The 15,327-nt window shown below is 37.8% G+C and overlaps 2 protein-coding genes across 2 annotated transcripts in view; one reads left to right on the top strand and one right to left on the bottom strand.

Moving 5' to 3' along the window:
• Nucleotides 1-6,194, top strand: part of SLC27A2 (solute carrier family 27 (fatty acid transporter), member 2) — a gene marked incomplete at its 5' end in the record, with an annotated part of 13,116 nt that extends 6,922 nt beyond the window's left edge. Inside the window, 4 exons of the mRNA XM_010291463.1 lie at nucleotides 1,286-1,484; nucleotides 2,101-2,198; nucleotides 4,776-4,906; nucleotides 6,018-6,194. Coding sequence (XP_010289765.1) covers nucleotides 1,286-1,484; nucleotides 2,101-2,198; nucleotides 4,776-4,906; nucleotides 6,018-6,194 — 605 coding nt within the window. The remainder of the gene's footprint in view (nucleotides 1-1,285; nucleotides 1,485-2,100; nucleotides 2,199-4,775; nucleotides 4,907-6,017) is intronic.
• Nucleotides 6,195-7,802: 1,608 nt separating this feature from the next.
• On the bottom strand, nucleotides 7,803-14,884 carry HDC (histidine decarboxylase). Its single transcript, XM_010291461.1, has 9 exons — nucleotides 14,747-14,884; nucleotides 13,781-13,915; nucleotides 12,669-12,812; nucleotides 12,349-12,415; nucleotides 11,221-11,383; nucleotides 11,024-11,114; nucleotides 9,748-9,846; nucleotides 8,949-9,050; nucleotides 7,803-8,767 (listed from the first exon to the last, which is right to left on the bottom strand). The coding sequence occupies exons 1-9, from the start codon at nucleotides 14,837-14,839 to the stop codon at nucleotides 8,003-8,005; spliced, it is 1,659 nt and encodes a 552-aa protein (XP_010289763.1). The 5' UTR covers nucleotides 14,840-14,884; the 3' UTR covers nucleotides 7,803-8,002.
• Between the last annotated feature and the right edge of the window lie 443 nt (nucleotides 14,885-15,327).

The following is a 15,327-nucleotide window of genomic DNA, read 5'->3' on the forward strand; positions in this document are numbered from 1 at the left end:
TTCTCGGACTTTGTACTTAACATGCGGCTGAAGAAGCATCTGCAAAATAGAAATCACTTCTCTTTTCCAGCAGTGGCTGAAATTTTTTGCCATTGGCAATATAGAAAGCACGCATGAAAATACTCTTTTTATAATATTTCTTAATATCAGTTTTCATAAGAGGGCTTTATATATTGGTACAGGCAAACCTGTGTTTAAACTAGATACTTGTGATACTTTTTGATTTTGTTCTATTGTTACATGTGTAGTCAGTACTGTGAGTGAGGACAGAAATTCTCACCTTCTCTGTGCACAGGGGTCAGGTGGACGGGTTACCAATTGTGTTAAATTCTCATTGCCAAGGAATATACCAGTTATGTTAAGAGTGTCTGTATGCCTATGTAGTACAGGCATACTCTCCTAAGCCAACTCTCCCTACACAGTCTCTTGAGTTGGCATGAGGAGGGATGTGCACACAAATACTCCATATTTATATAAATGCACCCAATGTTTAAGTTGCTGAACTGCAGAGAATGTGGAAAATATCTGCAATGTAAGAGAGAAACCCATGAAAAAATGTAAAATCCCAGGCTAAATGGGGACGGACTGTAATTTGTTTTGTATAGAGATAAAATTCACTCCAGCAGGTAACATCCATGTTCTACGTAACATGGGTTGGGTTTCAATTTACATAAACATAGATAGGTGTTCCTGCCCCCTTCGTAAGTTACTCCAGCTCTAGCACGTGAAAGACTAAAGAACATACTAAGCAGCCTTTTGGTCTTTTTTGCATTCAAAGTAAGCAAGCTGAATCTCAATACTTGGTTCCTAAATCCAACTGAATCTTTTGGTTGAGAGGTAGGGCTGCCCCACGCCAACTGAGTTACATGGAAGTAGCCTGTACCAATGGTCACCTTCTAAAGACATGCCTGATGCCATGTGCGTTTCCTTTGTAGACCCAGCTCCTGTTGAGTCAGGTGTTTTAAACTGAGGTTTATGAAGCTCTTTAGAGAGTGAGCAACTATTTTCCACTTACCAGACAACACCTCAGAGATTCTGTTCTGCTGCATTAATACAAGCAGGTGATAAGTTGTATTATCTACTAGCATTTTTGAGGGCTAGTGAATTGGGAGGACAAGGTGAAACTCAATCTGTACATCCACAACTGATTTTAAACGATTATGATTATGGCAAAATTCTCAAATAACTCTGTAACATCTGCAAACTTCACTGATGCAATGAAAATTAGTTACTTTTTGGCAATTTACAACAGTGCTTTTTAAACAAATGTTTTTCCTCTTCATAGGTAAACCTGGACTACTGATCTGCAAAATCACCCAATATGCACCATTTACTGGCTATGCAGGAGCAAAACAACAAACAGAGAAGAAGCAATTAAGAGATGTCTTCGAAAAAGGGGATTTGTATTTTAATAGTGGTGACCTTTTAGTGATCGACAATGATAACTTCATTTATTTCCATGATCGAACTGGAGACACATTCCGGTTAGTTTATTGATGTAAATGCTTGTCACAAGAGAAAATTCTGACTCATTCTCAGGTTTTAATTCATATCCAGTCTTTCCTACTGACTGATGAAGAGGAATTTCTCTGACTTCAGTCAGAAAGAGAGAGGACTCCACGTCATCTCCACTGTTGTATTTTTTGAGTCGTGTTTATAGTTACATACAGAGCCTACAAGAGGTTCAGCTTACGGTGATGAGTGAATGCTATTTTGAACAGTCAGAAACCAGTCACATTCATAGAAGAAAAACATTGTGGTTTCAATATTCACTATACTTTTAAAACTCAGAAAGCATAGAGCCTCGGATGGAGTCCAAGGTAAGTAATATTTTGGGGGTTTGTTTGTTTAGAGCCATTTTAAGCATGATTAAACTAAGTGTGTTAAATTCTTCTGAGATTTGAATAATCTGGAATGCATTGTTGAATTTTGCATCATGTTTTTCTTTACTTTTGATAACAAGTTCCTTGTTCTAGTGCAAAAGTGCTTTCTGATCTCAAGCTCAGTGCTCAGCTCATTGTAAAGTCAGACATTAAAACACTGGAGATCGCTATATGTAATACACGTAGAAATCATTACTATCGACTGCTTATTTTCCAGGTGGAAGGGGGAAAACGTTTCTACAACGGAAGTTGCAGATGTTTTAGGACTGATTGACTGCGTTCAAGACGTTATTGTATATGGAGTATCTGTTCCAGGTATGAGTGGAATACTTGGAAGTATTTCAACAGAAGAATTTTTTAATACAGTAATAAAATACACAGAACTGCAGAGTATAGGTAGCCCTACTGCAGCTTATCTTTCGTAAGCTACATTTGATACATCCATCATTTAAATGTATGCAATATTAACTAGCTAAAAAAAAAAATAGCCAAAGCTTATATTGATGTAGTATAAAAAGAATTCTAACAGGAGAATGGAAGAACATTTGAGATTAAGTATCCTGGATATAAACATTGGTGTGTCTTTTACAGGAATATAGCTCTGCAATTACTGTACTGTAGGAAAAACAAAATAGACTTGAATTTGTAGAAGAACAAGAACGTTACTTCAGAAATTGATTCCTCCGTTTTTCACCTTTCTTTAACAGTCTGAAGGAATGCAAGTGGTTCTGACGTTTACTGCCTTTTTTCTACTCCTCAAAAATTGGTGAAATCTTTGAACTTTTATAAACTCTTTAAGTGCATACAGCAGCTTTGTTTTTCTTTTTTTTTGGTTTTTTTTTTTTTCCATTTGAGAGGCAGTGCTGCTAAAGGCAGATTCCCAGAGATATTGGAAGACAAAAGAGGAAACATATAGCTTTACTATACTTTCTTATCTCTTGTATTTTGGAGGTACCTTCCTGTCCATGCTTCTCACCTAGGATCCATAGGACTCCCATCTAGCTGCTCACTGCATTTAGGTTGTGATGGACAGTTAAAATGGAACCCATTCTTACAGTGTAATGTAGGGATCCAAAATTGAACAAATGAGGTTAGATTTGATCAAAATCCCAAGTATTGCATTGTGCAAGTGGTTTGGAGTGGGTGGCATAATACGTTGCATGCCCTTAAAGCAGTTTTAAAGAGGAGAAGGAATTTTGGAGCCCCTATTAAATAAGTTAACAGATATTAACAGGTATAACAGATTAATTATGAATTCATTAACAATATTAATTAACTTAACAGGTATCACACTTTTCCAGAAAGGTTTCCAGACGATGGTATATTATAACATGGGTCACCATCAATGACAATTTAGTATTTTGGAATTGAAAGGCATGTTAGAGATGACACTCTTCCTGCACCCACCATTTCCTTCCACCACTTATTCAAAATATGAGAAATTCAGTTAAAGTTATGATCCACTCACTATTTCCTCTACTAAAAGTGGAAGACACGACAATAGAAATGGCCAGTGTTTCTGAGGCTAGAATAACAAAGCTGTTTATAAACCAAGATGATCTATTAGAATAGTGAATTTAATTCAAATGAATAAACTTTTCATTAATCATGTATATTTCTGCTACACCCGTTGATCTAAAATTAAAGCCTCTCTCTTTAAATCACTTATTTTTTCAGCTGCTTTGTGGTAGGGATAAACACACAGCTGCCCTAGGAGACATTTCAAAAGAAAGCTAACAACATAAATGGTCTAAATTCTTCATGTATTTCTCAGATTATGCTCTAGGAGATGAGGAAGTTATGCTCGTATTCCCAGTGTTCTTGTAAAACCACATAGAAAAGCTGTTAATACCTAATTATGGAACAACTTTATGAAAAAAAATATTGTTCGAACTGGTTCTCACCTTACATTTGTGTAAGAACTGGGTGAATTGTGCGTTGTTGGATTTTTTTTTTTTCCTGTTTCACATGGCACAGAAATACTTGTACTTTAGTAATGTAGCTGGGGTGATAGTATAGATCACCTGAGAACTCAGTAATTCAACATTATAGGTTTGAATAAACAAATTGGAATGCCAAGTGTCATCAGTACATGGCATGAAAGGCAAACAGAAACACGACTCAAAAGAAACTGAAGAACATTTCATCTTAAATTAGCATATGCTTGTGCTCTACTTTTCTTTAAGCATTAGAGAATGCTACTTTCTGTTTTCACTTCCTCCTGTACACAATTCTGTGAAAGCGTTCATATGGTTCTACTGTAAAACTTTGTATAAGAATATTACCAGTTTCTTCTTGCATTACCTATAATCCCAGAAAACAGAAGGAACACCAAGAGGTTTGTGTTTAAATGGTGTCCCATCCCTCAGCCACCAAAAGGGGGGAAGAAGCCCTCTTGGTACGTAGTTAAAGTACTTGGATTTTTGCAGTGCTTAGTTAATCGTTCATGTGGCAATAAACAATGCTAAACTGGGTCTTACTCCTTTCTGTTCTCTTTCTGCATGGATCTTGTCAGCACAAGTACAGGCATATTTACCATGATTTATTGTAAAGTAAATTAACCCACACAGTTAAATCCTGCTGCAGGCTGACTTCTGCCTCAGAGTACTGAGACCTGATTTTCCAAAGTCTTTCTGAAGACTTTTGAAAGAAGGATGATTTTCAAAATGTCTACCATCTATAATTCTGATGCTAGGCTTTCAAAAGAATTTGGCATCTAGCATGCTGAAGCCCTAAGAAAATCTAATTACATAGATGTCTAAAGGAAAATATGTTAGTATGTTTTTAAAGTGGCTTAGAAGGAAGGGTTCACTTACAGGAGAAAAAAAAAAGTTAGTCTGAAATTCAAGTTTATATATGAACTACAGGTATTTGCTGTCGTTATTCCTTCAGGTTATGAAGGCAGAACAGGAATGGCATGTATTCGGCTAAAGGAAAACTGTGAATTTAATGGAGAAAGTACTTACAGACATATTAACACTCACCTTCCAAACTACGCAAGACCTCGTTTTATAAGGATTAAGGTAAACCAGTGTTCCTGAGTAGCTTTGGTGTGTCCGTCTGCATTGTGTTTTCTCTCTTTTCTACAAGGACTGTGGACTTCCTAGTTATACTAGCAATTCTCAAAAAGGCTTCTTTTGTCTTTCACTTGCTCTTGTCATTTACCAATATGAAAGTAGAACTGCACCCAGATGTTTCAGTTAAGCCTGAAAAAAACCAACTTGTATGAGCAGCTACAGGATACCTGGTACATTTTAACATATAAAATCAGGAAGATCTCTTAGTGGAAAATACATTTCCTGTTGGATTCCTTCAGCACAGTAACACAGCTGTGCTCTCAGTTTAGTGTAGCTCCCTCTACAGACTGTTCTGTGCAAAATAAAGATCCCCCCGCAAACAAAAGCTTGCAAGAGAGCTGTCTTTTGCAAGAGAGGCCTTAGATTTTTATCCTACCAGTGAATAAATAGCCAAATTCTAAACTGAAGTTTAACTTGAATTAGGAAAATGTTTTAAGACTGCTACTCTCACTGTACTTCACAAGTTATTTACTTAAAATAAACATTGCTCATTTGAGAACAGTTGCTGAGGTGATTCAACAGGACTATCATGGAGATACTAGCATGCCTAATTATTTCACCAGTCTTTAAATTTGAGTTGTGCAAACAAAACAGTTGACCAGTCAAGGTAGTGGTTTGTCTTGGCATCCCATGTAAAGTACAGTGAGTCTTGCCCAGTCTTCAACTGCCATTTTTCTTTGCTTTTTTTCTGAGAAAACTTCTGCTGGTTTTTTATCTGAGAACATAATTAAATTATTTTCTGGATAAAACCCTTGAGTGTCTCTGCCTAAAAGATGAAAACTAGTGTTTTCCTGCCTCATTTCAACAGAAGGTAAGGTAAGCCTTTCAGTGATGGCCCCAGCACTTTGTACATTGAGTATTTACTGTCCCACATATTCCACAGTCGTGTTATTATCTGATGAATGCAGATAGTTTAGACCTCTATTAGTAAGGCTTACAACTTCTGCACTGTATGGATTTTCTTGAAATGTGATTCCCTTTAAATTTAGGAAATCTAATTTAATTCCCACAATTATATGATGACATTAATAAGTAGAGACGTAATTTTGTTTTGTAGAGTGCGATTGAACTTACAGCAACTTTTAAGTACTGTAAAGTACAACTAGTGGAGGAGGGTTTCAATCCAGCAGTCGTCAAAGATCACCTGTATTTCCTGGATGACAAAGAAAACCTGTATGTACAAATGACCCAGGACATTTATAACTCAGTAAAAAACCATGACTTCAAATTGTGAGCATGTCAAATAATCTGTTTTATAAATTAAGTTTTTAAAGCATCTGTTATTCTAACCTCACCAGGAAATCATATTTATTAACATTAGCAAATATCAGTATCTGAAATAAAGCGTGAATGTGAGATTGTTTTAATAAAGCAGATCTTCTCCAAGTCTACTTGTATCTTAGCCTGGCTTCTCCTCTCCTTCATACTTTGAATCTTACCTAGCTTCCTACTGTGTATGGATGTATTGTTAATGCTGTGAACATTAACACTGTGCATCTGAGTGTGTGAAAGTGGGTACAAGGTAAGACATCTTTATGCAAATACATTTATAGTCATATTAAAGGATGACTGCATTTACACTGCATTAGTAAATATTACATCTCTAAGTCAAAACACAAAACTTATTAAAAGAGACCATTAATGAAGCCTAACAGTTGTCTCAAATTAACTAATCAAAAAAATCTGTATTAGATGCTTACATTAACTTTTATCCATTGCAGCAGAGATGCCCTCTTATTTTTCATGCACCAAATAATACATACACAGAATGAGAACAATTTATAATAACTTAAAACGTATTTTCCTTTGGGTGCAAATAGAGTATTGGCAGGCCAGGGACTTCAATAATAAAGTGTGGCTTAGATTTTCCTAGAATTTAAAAAAAGGCAAATAAAATAAACCTGTTCTTACTAGAAAGTGTTATCAGGCCAAATTTTACTGCTCCTTGTAACACATGCCTCGATATACCCCACTGTGAGTTTAGCTGATGTTGTATAAAGGTATGGAAATTATTCTGATTAACCAGTCTCATTGTTTATATGTAACGTAAGAAGAGTTGTACTGGGTCAGACTGAAGATCTGCTGCCTTCAAGATGGAGTGACTGTAGGTGTCTGGAAAGAACTATGAAGAAGGCAGTAAGCATCTAGCAGTGCTTTCCCAGAATAATCTCCTAGAAATCATCATACTTCCTGACTCAACAGTAGTATCTCTGAATGTAAAGCTGCCCTCAGTAGATTTTTCTCCCCCCATTTTTTTAAATTATTCTTGAAATCATGTAAATCATTGGCCTCTTGTAGCAATAAGGTTGTTTGCTGCATAGACACCCTTTCTTCTGTAATGCCTCTCTGTTCTTCTGTTATGAGAAAGGGTGAAATATCATTCGTACTCTCTTTCCTCATGCACTTGTGATTTACAGACCTTAGGTAATGGCAAGAAAGGCCACAGGTGCTTAGCAAGGGCAAAAAGCCTCCTGTGCACAGATGGAATGGCAGGGCTGCTGTGTTTTTAAACTTGGGGAGTTTTAAAATAGCCCCAGTACAGCAAAATCTCTTACAAGAGGTTACAGCTTTCTTTTTGCACAGTTCAGAACTGATGTTGGCATTGTCTCCACACACAGATCCTCACAGCAGTCTAGAGGGTTTAAGTCAAGATATTAAAAAACAACAACAAAAAAAAAAATCAATGGTGCAAATAGAGAGCTAAATTGTTTACTACTTACTGAGGCCAAGCATATTTTGTAAAAACGGTTCTAGCCTACCAGCTAGAAACTGTCCATTACCAGGACTGGTAAGGCAGAAATTGGCATTTTCTTTACCACAGTCTACAAACCAGAGAGTTTCATGTTACATGCCTACAAGATTTATTTGACATTTTAATCTATAAATACACAAAGTTTCCACCAGTAAAAGCACAGGAATTTTCTCAGCGGTCATTGCCACTGCTTACATATTGAACAAAGTAACATAGTATTGCATATGAATAAGCAAACTTTGGTTCTCTTTCTACCTGGAGACATCTTAAGGACCAGTCTCTTTCACTTGTTAAACAATGGCTTGCAGAGGACAACAAGGCAGCTGAAGGCCACACTGAATGCTACACTCCGGAAAGCTTGGGACACTGTAGAACTTAATTAGTTTTTTGAAGGCACTTTTTTTGAACATCATCACCTCTTCCGGCAGCCTGGAAAGAATTCTGGCATTTGCATGAGACTCCTTCTTGTCAGTGGCTGCTGCTTTGGGGTTACATTGCTCAAGACTACCAGTCATTTGCACGCTGTTGCAGCTAAGGGAACGTGCTGTCTTTTTCTTGCCTTGAACAGATAAGTAACTGAATAAAAAAGAGGTTAACTTATGTTTGGTAACATCTTGGACATCTTCCGGGAAACAGTCATCTAGAGGATCCCCTTGACCTTTCACTTGTTGACTAATCATGCACATACTGGGACTCACAGGTAACTTCTTAGGCTGAACTACTATTTTTCTGGAAGGTGTTTTGTATTTTCCTCCATCTAGATAAAGCTGAGAAGCATTACTAATGACATCAGAACTAGGCTTAACTACCGTATTAGGAATTCTTGCCCCATCACCAGAATTAATGGTGCAGTGCAACCCATAATTCTGGCTAACGATCTGGGCTGCAGTGTGTTGAATGATGTTCCAGTCTTGCAGAATATCTTCCCTGGTTGTGAACTGAGATGTTACAGTGAAGCGAATGATGAACTTGTCATGAATGGTTGCTGGAATAAGGAAGAGCCTGCCAGAACTGCTTAGTTCTTTCAGGAGTTCTTCCGTCAGCCAGTTGGGACCCTGTTTTAAATATGAATTAAAAAAAATACTATAGTTAGAATTTCCAGTGATATTTAAACGTCTCTGAGAATTCCAGCATTGCAAATTCATACATGAAACTTTATTCTCAGTTCTTAATGTCTGGGGAGAGATCAGCTGTGGTCACTTCTACAAAGAGACATGTAAAAGGCCCAATCTTTACCTTTAGGCGAAATACAACCAGTCCAAGATGTCTCTTGGCAGGAACTTCAAAGAGTGGGTCACTTTTAACCAAGGATTCAAAGAATTTGGCTGTTTCAGTACCCTGTAATTATGGAAAAAAAGTAGTTATGTATTGGTTTGTCACAAACCCACTGTAAGACACTAAACTAAGTAGTTAAAAAGAATTCCTTTCCTTACTAAAACACATTATTCCAATGAATGAATGGTAGCAAACAGAAGAATGACAACAAAGCTAAGAATTTTAAAGTCTGTCTCTATTTAGCCAAACGCGTGACAACGGACAAGAGTAACTGGACTATACATAGGAGTTTTCTAGAAAAAGGTTTGAAAACAGAATGTGCCTTCTCAGATTAGAGTCCTTTTGCGGCAACTGTTGATCCACAATATGATCCCTTGTATTTACACTCCATCAAAGACTTAAGCCTGTAAATTTTCATAGCAATGGGTTCAGCCATCCATCACAGCTTGCCTCCCAAACAGCTGCCACTTTGCCTCAAAGAAAGCTTCTACAGATTAGTACTCAGTAATGTGCAGAAGGCATTGACTTATCGAGTCGCTTTCCATTGCCTAGTGCTTCCAAGGGTACAGGAAATGTTTTGTCTACACAGTCAATCTTTACAGATGACTTAAGAGTAAAATCTGCACGCATTTAGCATTCACATGCAAGCTTTGTGTGTGAGAGGATTTCTGTTACTCATCTTTGCATCACTGAATTTATTAAACTCGGCTACCAATAAATTAACATAATACACACACGCTTGCATTGTTAATTCACGTACATGTCGGACATGAGCTTGAAGCTTTTTCACCCCAAATGAACGAATCACAAACCACAGCTTCAAAGAACGAAATCGACGGCTCAGTGGAATCTGCCAGTGCTGTGAAAACACAACAGTGTATCAATGAGTGCAAAAGCAACTGAAAGGAGTGTCCCCTTACACTGAGTCTGTTACTTCACACTTGGATCAGAAATCTCTGTTGACACAAATAATTTCATATTACTGAAAATCCGCTAAGCCTAGGAAATAGCCATCAAAGAAATGCTATGTCTACATACTTTTCAATTACTTGCAAAAATAAGATTTTGGCTATTCCTCTTAATTTACGTCTTAGATATGCTTAGAATTTTTAGGTAATTAACCACACCTTTTTGCATCTAAAGAGCATTATCAGCTCAAGATGTGTCCATTTACGCTTTAGGGCTGAGTGCTCATTTCAGTTCCTATAATTTGCATATTTAAGTGCCATCTTTAACGTTTTCCCAAATCAACTATGAACAGCAAGAGTTGATATAGGGGTAGACCCTTCCAGAAGAAGTAACACCTACTGCATGGAAAAGAGTGACAAAACATGTAAAAGAATACTCCTAGAGAGCTACACAAGCACATGCAGGGTCTTATTTAACCACAGGAGGGACTCATTGATATATTTTTTTTCTGCCACTCTACACTCACTCTCTAGTGAAAAGCACTATTGATTTCAAGAAAACAATTCCCTTCTCAGGACTAGAGTGAGGTCATAGCAGAAAAAATTGGCAGTGAATATTCTTTTGTTTTACTGTACTGAAAACTGCTGTAAGATGGATCTAAAGTGAAATGCCTCTTAGCTCTCGTATGAATACCTTAATCTCAAGAAAAACGTAATTCATTCTACTGCTGTTTAAGAGCATGATGTTTCCATTGTTTACTCCTTTCTATCTTTTATTACGTATTACAGAGAAGAAAGCAAAATGCCATCAGTAGGAATTACTTCAGCAACACGACACACAGAAATGACCCTTCTAACTAAAAAGGCAAGGCTGGATCCCCATCTCTGTAAAATCTTAAGTACTTCAATCTCTCTATCTGAAAGCAATTTTATAATTAATTCTCATAACCAGGGCTCACTTCAAAGTTTTATAATTTAATCTGCATTAGTATCTCAGTATAATTGGGTTTACGCTTTTAAGTAATAAGGCCAGCTATAAGATAAGCATGCTCCAGAGTGTGAGGAATTTTGCAGTCTGTTTGAACATTTTATAGGCAATTTAAAATATCAACTCAAGGAACAACTTACCATGAAATCAACAGCAGCTCCTGAGTTGGGATGTCTGAGGTAGACAGGGTTAACACTGAAGGTTTGATGTAACTTGTACTTATCCTTAACCCTATCAATTGTAGAATGAACTGTATTTAGCAAAAAATTGTGCAGAGAAAGACTTTGCAATTTGCATGTTATCCTTTTGGTGGTGGTTGTGTTCTGCCTTTACTCACCAAAATCCAGTGCAGTCAAAATGAACCATCATCCATTTAGAAGGGTTAAACGTAAAGGAATCTGCATATTCGATTCCATCCAAGAACAATCGAAATTCAGGACATACAAATGCTGTTCCTGCATATGCAGCATCAATGTGAAGCCAGAGTCCCTCAGCCTCGCCTGTTGGAATTGAAATTGTATGGGAAATGTAAGGGACATAAGGAATCGAAGTACATGCTTAACCTCTCCTCTCTGAAAACTAGGTGCCTGTTTTTGCAGGAGGCAGACAGGCTGACAAAGAAATTGCAAGCAAGACAAACAATTGAGAATCCAGTTTCATGCTACAGCTGTGGATTCAGAACCCCAAAATATAGGATAATGCTGAAATCAGATGGACTCTATAACAAAATTCACTATTCCATATTTCGTATGTGAGGCTTTTTAACATTTGATTTCTCTCACCTGCCTTTTTACTAAGTGAAATTCCACAGTAGAACTCAGTTGCACAAAGCCATAATAAAGACAAGACGGCAAGCAAAAAGGACACAGATAGAAGCCACACTCTGACCCATAAGAGACAGTGCCGCAAGTCTTCAGTAATTACTTGCCAGAATTTATTCTGGAATAGAACCATGTCAAATGCAACCATGTCAAATTTACCTGTTCAGTAACTGGTGGCTACAAAGGATGCCCTACCAAACAATTACTTGTCAGAATTTATGAATGTCAAATTCAAAGAATTTATGCATGTCAAATGCAACCATGTCAAATTTACCTGTTCAGTAACTGGTGGCTACAAAGGATGCCCTACCAAACACTACCTTCAAAACTCCTTTGCTAGGTTAGATATTTATGTATCCATCCTACAACACTACTGCACTCTCTACTGCACAGTCTGTATTCCCTGAATAACCACATTAAAGATTTATCAGCTAGCAAATTTCATCCATCTTGAATAGAATGTATTTTAGCATCCTAATCTAAATCTTACAGAAATCACTGCAAAGTCTTGCGCTGACTCCACCGATCTCCAAGACACATCTGAAAAACTCATCTGATAAGTGTTCCTACTCTTCTTGGTTTTGGCATGAAAAATTCTCATACCATCTTTTCTGTGTTATCATAGTTTAAAATCAGGCACTTACAAATTGGACCTAATTCTGAGAGATTGTCAAAAGCACAGACACCAGTTGTACCCAAAGTTGCACAAACCTAGAAGAAAACAAACTTGTTAAGATGGCATTTCTTAAATAAATGGATGCAGCACTTTGAAAGTCGAGAGGCTGTCATAGACAGTTCAAATGATATTAAATTTTTTTTGTTCAATAAAATAGAAATTCTTGTACACATTTTAACCTTCAGCTAATGTATTTTAGCACAATAAGAAATGTTTCAGGTGTAATTTTATGTTGACATTAAGAATACAACACTATGTCAACACCCCCAACCAGAAAGTTGAACATACAAAGACTGGCACTAGGCCTTTCTTTCTGTCTTCTGCAATGGCTTTCTTCAAAGTTTCACCTCTGAGGGAAAAGTTCTCATCCACAGGCAGAAACTTCATCTTCACAAGAGAAATCAAGCCAGCTTTTTCTACAGAAGAATGCGCCTTTAAAAAAAAAAACCCAAACAGTAAGAAAGCAAGCTCTGAGGCTGAACAGCTGTGATAAGTTATGGCCTTATAAAAGACAGTGGTTGCAAGAAAAGCAGAGATAAGGTCCTTATTATGATCTGTATTAATATAAGTCTGAAAGTTTCTTCTTTGTGAGTAACTAAAATAAATAATACACTGTAATTCCAAGGAATGCATATGCTCCATTTATTTGGGTACTGGTCTCTAAAATGTAATAATAGGCATCCTCACCTTGCATTTGGAGGGCCATTTATCAAAACTCAGATTTTAAAGGAGCCTCTAGAAATTGATCTACCTCAGTTTATTTCCTCCTCCCTGCCATGAGAAGATAAAAACCCCTGAAGTGTGACTAATTCTGGGCTGTGGTAGATGAAAACCCCTCACAAGAAAAAGCCCTTTTAGTATACTCAGAGAGAACCAACACGAGCATCTCTCCTGTTGCAGTTTTCACAGGGGAATACGATTGTTCGGTTCAGGAGTCCAAGGACAGAATGGGTTTTGCAGCAGAGTCACAGTACTGTGTAAATATCTCCTCCAAGAACAAGCACAGAGGCCTAGAGTGGAGACCGCAACCAGGAGCAGCACTGAGGTAACGCCCCGAGCATGCCCTGTCTCTGAATAGAAGGAGGCTGTGAAGAAACAAGAGCTGAAGCAGCATGAGATCAGCACCTAGTTACTGGAGTAAGGCTTTGTGAAAAACAGGAAGGAAGTGCAGAAATGAGTCATGTGAAATAGTCTCTTGAGGACTGCTGGGACCCTACAAAACCTCGTTTCACACCGAGTTCGTTTCCACATCTGCAGAAAGCAACATCAGAGGATTCGTTCATGCTTGTGAGGCATTCATGTTTGTGGTTTTCTCTTGGTACAGAAATGTGGTTCACATTGTACAGTCTGGGTGAAATAGCAGAAGCAAATTTGTTTTCTTTGTAACCATAAGAACCTACTTGATCAGATGCATAAGCGATGAGGCGAGAATTGAGTGAGGACTCATCCATCTCTGGCTCAGAAAGCTTCATCTCCAGAATTTTGTTTTTCCTTGCTGCTAGCAGTGCAACCAAAGTTGATTCACTCACAGTGCTCTGCAAAGACATTGCTCATTTACTGCAATATATTGCTCCTCTATTGCTATCTTGTCAGGGATTTATCAAAGTTATTGAAGTGCTCAGCTGCCCACTCCCTCTTTTATTTCTAGTACTGCTTTTCTGGGATGGAAAGTCCCAGATGGAAAGTCACTAGCTGATGAGCAGCTCTCTGGTCCAGCAACACAAAACAAAGCCTTTTAACTGCTGTATATTTTTAACATGCAGGACCAAGTTGGGGGGAGTAAATAAATCACGTTTTCCTATACAGCTAAAATGTAGTATCCCCCACAAAAATAATAAACCTGAGCAAAGGTCCTTGTAACAACACAGAGCTTCAGCACTGATTCCAGATGATACTTGCTTAGGCCTTATGAAAGGAGGTAAAGGTTCAGGTCTTGATCCTGCAACTCTCAGAGACACAAAGTAGACATGAGGGGAAAAAAAAAATTCCTGTGTGGCTAAAGACTGCTGGGAGAAGGACAGTAACAAGGATCCCTTCTCTAATTATGTAAGAATCACTTTAGTGAATAATTTGGTGATGTGAAACAGACTGAAGAAACCAAATCTCATTTATCCTTAGTAAGGGCACAAGAATACCTGCTCCTCGTCCATAACAGAATTAGGACTAAAAGCAATAGCAATTCCTAGTCTATGATTTTCTATATTTAATAATAAAACTTGGGAAAGTAATGCCAAATTGCGACTTGTCACTATTCAGACCCATAGAGCAAATCTTGTTGGTTTTGTCTCCAGGAAAATTATCATGCAGAGGGAAATTCACTTGAGTGGAAACAAGATGTCAGTGAGGCCACCCCTGATCCCTCCTACCTGCAGTACTCCTCCACCCACACTGTCGGGATGGTGGTGCAGGAATTTATCCGGAAGGCCCAGCATTTTAGCCAACCAATCCATCACATTCATCTCCAGTTCTGTACAGGCTGGGCTGGAGGCCTAGAAAAATCAAAAAAGAGGATCAGGCTGTAATTCATTCTGCAAACACAGTAGGAGTATAACCCTTAGAGTAAACCACATACCACATTTTAATTAATAGCTATTAACACTTTTTTTGCCTTGTGAGAAATCTCATTGAGATGCAAGAAAGGCAGATGACAAGCTTGTAGCACTGGATATATAAGCAGCTGTGTCATACTATGGCCCATACCTAGCAGAACACAACGCTATTGTAATAAAAATGATGTTGTTTGGTGAGTTCTGTAATACAGACCTCTATGTTAGGGTTGCAGCTGAGGGTGACCTCTGGGGACCTTGCTCATTACCAGTTGCTGTCATGCAGCACCAAATAGAGAGACTCTCACCAACCTCCTCAAAATGTTCTCTCCAGATCACCTGCATCACCTCAGTGTTGAGCTTCTCAACTATCAATAATTTTAGAGTCATTGAAAAAAAAA

Source organism: Phaethon lepturus, unplaced genomic scaffold (genome assembly GCF_000687285.1).
Source record: "Phaethon lepturus isolate BGI_N335 unplaced genomic scaffold, ASM68728v1 scaffold34777, whole genome shotgun sequence".
In the NCBI taxonomy this organism is placed as follows: domain Eukaryota; kingdom Metazoa; phylum Chordata; class Aves; order Phaethontiformes; family Phaethontidae; genus Phaethon; species Phaethon lepturus.

Bases quoted from the DNA above. Each gene is read 5' to 3' on its own strand.
- HDC (XM_010291461.1), bottom strand. From the start codon at position 14,839: ATGAATGTGATGGATTGGTTGGCTAAAATGCTGGGCCTTCCGGATAAA. The intron at 13,916-14,746 runs GTAGGAGGGATC...ATGTCTTTGCAG, and splicing joins TGGGTGGAGGAGTACTGCAG to AGCACTGTGAGTGAATCAAC. The intron at 12,813-13,780 runs GTAGGTTCTTAT...TTTTTTTTAAAG, and splicing joins TCGCTTATGCATCTGATCAA to GCGCATTCTTCTGTAGAAAA.